The sequence below is a fragment of the Colobus angolensis genome, unplaced genomic scaffold (genome assembly GCF_000951035.1).
Source record: "Colobus angolensis palliatus isolate OR3802 unplaced genomic scaffold, Cang.pa_1.0 Scaffold31, whole genome shotgun sequence".
Classification (NCBI taxonomy): Eukaryota; Metazoa; Chordata; class Mammalia; order Primates; family Cercopithecidae; genus Colobus; species Colobus angolensis.
Genome location: NW_012116377.1, coordinates 1,682,560 through 1,686,277, shown reverse-complemented (window position 1 = coordinate 1,686,277; position 3,718 = coordinate 1,682,560). Strand labels below are relative to the sequence as shown.

At 53.5% G+C, this 3,718-nt stretch overlaps 1 protein-coding gene across 4 annotated transcripts in view; it reads right to left on the bottom strand.

Moving 5' to 3' along the window:
- HDAC11 (histone deacetylase 11) overlaps positions 1–3,718 on the bottom strand; it is a 27,450-nt gene that overhangs the window by 22,366 nt on the left and 1,366 nt on the right. For 2 of the 4 annotated variants that reach the window (XM_011950658.1, XM_011950659.1), the window contains exons 1-2: positions 2,931–3,087; positions 1,056–1,156 (exon numbers count right to left, since the gene is read on the bottom strand). In XM_011950658.1, the coding sequence (XP_011806048.1) occupies positions 1,056–1,156; positions 2,931–2,997 (168 nt within the window). In that variant the 5' untranslated portion in view covers positions 2,998–3,087. Of the gene's footprint in view, positions 1–1,055; positions 1,157–2,930; positions 3,230–3,718 lie in introns of those variants that run through there. The other 2 variants (XM_011950656.1, XM_011950657.1) reach the window with 2 other exon arrangements.

The window sequence follows — 3,718 nt, the reverse complement described above, 5'->3', positions numbered from 1 at the left end:
AACCCAGGAGGCGGAGCTTGCAGTGAGCTGAGATCTGGCCACTGCACTCCAGTCCGGGTGACAGAGCGAGACTCCGCCTCAAAAAAAAAAAAAAATCGGGAAATGTCACTTAATAATCTGGATTCCTGGCTTCTCTTTGAAGACCAGGTGCTCTGGCCATGCCGGGTCCACAGTGGAGCTCAGTAGCAGCCCCTTGCGAAGGGGCAGGAGTTCTCCAGTTCACCCCAGACTCTACCACCGCCCCTCCCACTTGTTTCTGTTCTGTGCTGAGCTCTGAGGGTTTCAAATTAGTTTTTAGACCAACAATTTTCAACAAATCTTTAGCAGAGGTACTTAGATCAGAGTCTTAAACTTCAGCCCAAAATAAAAAATCGGGTGGGTGCAGTGGTTCACGCCTGTAATCCTGGCACTTTGGGAAGCCAAGGTGAGCAGATCACCTGAGGTCAGGAGTTCAAGACCAGCCCGGCCAACATGGCAAAACCATGTCTCTAATAAAATACAAAAAAATTAGCCAGGCGTGGTGGCACGCGCCTGTAATCCCAGCTACTCACTCAGGAGGGTGAGCAGGAGAACTGCTTGAACCCGGGAGGCGGCGAAGCCGAGATCACGTCACTGCACTCCAGCGTGGGCGACACAGTGAGACTCCATTTCAAAAACAAAAACAAAAACAAAAAATAAATGAACAAACAAAATAGGCCAAAGTGAAAGAGCTATGGTTGGAGGAGGACAGGGGCTGGGGTCTCTGAGGCCTGTCGACAGAGCACAGTTTGAAAGTTATAATGTAGAAGCCTAAAATCCTATGAAGGCTTTCATATGCCCTGGAGAAGGGGAGGTCACCACCCTCAGAGTGGCCTGGCCCAAACTGAGGTCTGCCTTTTTATGACCTCTCTCCTCTTGGGGACCACAGACTCCCATGTTCCCCAAACACTAGGGACATGAATGGGTGCCCTGTGGGACTGTGCTTCCCCAGGCTGAGCCGCCTTCTGCCTCTGGCCACTCCTGGCCAGCAGCCCCCCGCCCCAGGCCCGCAGCCCCCCAGGCCCGACATCCTGTACCTTGAGCTCATTAAGATAGCGCCTCGTGTGCACCACCAGCAGGTCCTCCTCCGAGGCCTCCCGCGCCTCCACCAGCATGCTGTCAGACAGAAGCTTCTCTTCTGAAACCACAGAGAGAGCACCCTGCTTCCTCACTGACCTCAAGGCCAGGGCCAGCCCCAGACCCTCCCACAGGCTGCAGACTTGGCCTGTGGCAGTCCCTGCCCCAGGGGTAGGTGGGCACTGCTGGCTTCTGGGCCTTCTGAGAAGGGGCAGCCTCCACAGCCATTGCGGACAGTGGCCAGTCCCTCTGGCCAGGGAGCACTGAACATTGTACACACAGCGATCCTCATGTTTCCCAAACCACTAATAGTCACAAGGAGGGCTCAGGTGTGCCAGACAACCTTCAGGAGCAGGTGACACAAGGGTCGGGGATGTTGACCCTCAGAGTGAGAAAAACCCTTCTTAGGAATTCTCCCTCCACCTTTTTTTCCCTTTTCTTTTTTTTAAATTCCTTTAAAGAGACAGGGTCTTGGCTAGGTGTGGGGGCTCACGCCTGTAAGCCCAGCACTTTGGGAGGTTGAGGCAGGTGGATTGCTTAAGCCCAGGAGTTCAAGACCAGCCTAGACAACATAGTGAGACCTCATGTTATAAAATATCAAAAACTGAGGTAGCAGGATCACTTAAGCCGGGGAGGTTGAGGCGGCAATGAGCCTTGATTCCACCACTGCACTCCAGCCTGGGTGATGGGAGTGAGACCCTGTCTCAATAAATAAATAAACAAATAAATAAATGTGAGACAAGGTCTTGCTCTGTAGCCCAGGCTGGAGTGCAGTGGCACAACCATAGCTCACTGCAACCTCGAACTTCTGGGCTCAAGTGATCCTCCTGCCTCAGCATTTCAAGTAGCTAGGACTATAGGAGAATACCACCACCCCCAGCTAAGCTTTTTTATTTTTATTTTGTAGAGACAGGGTCTTGCTATGTTGTCCAAGCTTGTCTCAAACTCCTGGCCTCAAGTGATCCCCTAGCCTTGGCCTCCCAGAGTGCTGGGATTACAGGCATGAGCCACTGTGCCCAGCCTCCCTCCACCTTCTGATGATATCACAGGAGGCTCAGTGAGGCATGGCCTCGCAACACCTGCCTGTGCTTTGCTCATCTTCCGTTCAAACCACCAATCAGTCTCACAGCCTTCAGGCAATAGTAACCAGCCTGGATTAAATTATACTGTTGTTTTCATTCCATTTATTTTTTTTTTTACCATGACCTATTTATGGCAAGTGAAACTGCCTTTTCCCATTTTGATGACATAATGTTTCCTTTTAAAACAAGTTTAAGTGAATTTCCCAGCTAAATCAGGCCCCTTGATTACAAACCACAGTTAAAACGATGTGCTCTTTGAAGCATCATTTTGCTCAGGGGGATGAGTCCTAAAGGTGGGGCGCCTGGAGCTCTGAATTCCAAACCCAACTCCGCCTCTTAGTCACTGTGTGACTGTGTGCATGTTTCCTAATCTTTCTGGGCCCCACTTTCCCCCATCTGTAATCAAGGGAAGAGCATTGGAGGTGCTCTACCTCCTGACTCTCTGAATCTTAGGGAATGGACTCCTTCAAGCTTCACCTTCCCTGTGCCCATCAGTAATTAGCTGCCTTTCCACCAGTCCTCTGGGGCAGAGGCGGGACTTAGGTCCACAGCATGGGGAGCCAGGGAGAGTCAGAGCCAGGGACATCATATCATGCTTGCTCAAAAAATCCTTTTGGGCGGAAGCATGGTTGGAAGGCAGTCCGTGGGCTGAAACTGAAGATGGGAGAGCCTGAGGTTTATGTTGGGGATGAGGACGCAGAGGACAGGTGAGTTAGAGGAAGCAGATGATAATCCAAGGGGGGCCTTCCATACCTTTTAGGAAATTTATCACTTTGCCCCATTTTCCGGCATCAAAGGGATGCAGCTTCTCCAGGCCCATGAAGGTGATGTTGTAGCGCGGCGAGTACACGATTGGCCAGCGTGTCTCTGGCACATGCTGGTACAGCTGGGTTGTGTGTAGCCTACCGTGTGGAAAGGAACAGACGCACAGCTAGGACAGCCTCGGCAGAAAGCAGCTCCCTCCCGAGCCCGCCTGTACTGACCCACCAGCCTTTGCCCAGCACCACTAGCCCCTCAGCCACAGACAAGGGCCGCTCAACACCAGCTGCTTACACTGGTTGTCTTTCCCTGAACCCAATTCCAATCCGGTCCTCACAGCAGCCCTGGGGGTAGGCACCACAATCGCACCAGAGGCTCAGAGAGCAGACCAGGTGTGCCCAAGGTCACAGTGCAGGTTTGTGGAGAAGCGGGCGTGCACTCAGGTGTGTCTGGCTGCAAGGCCTCCGCGCATCACCTCCGCACTGTAATAACTGCCCCCACAGCTGTGTGGCGCAAGGCTTCGGCTGCAAAATGTGTGGCTGTTGTGAGGACTCAGAGAATGCAACTGAGGAGCTGACCACAGCAAGCGCTCAGAAACGCAAATCCGGACCCAACCGGAGCCAGGCCGGGGGTCAGGGGTCCCCTGGCCCCGCTGCGCGGCTGACCCTTCCCATCACACCCTGGCAGTCGTCACTCAGAGACAGAAATCCGCCCCCGTGGCTGCCTCCGTGGGGGCGTCCGCGCAGCCAGGGGGCTGGGCAGCGCAGACGTCAGACCTGCGC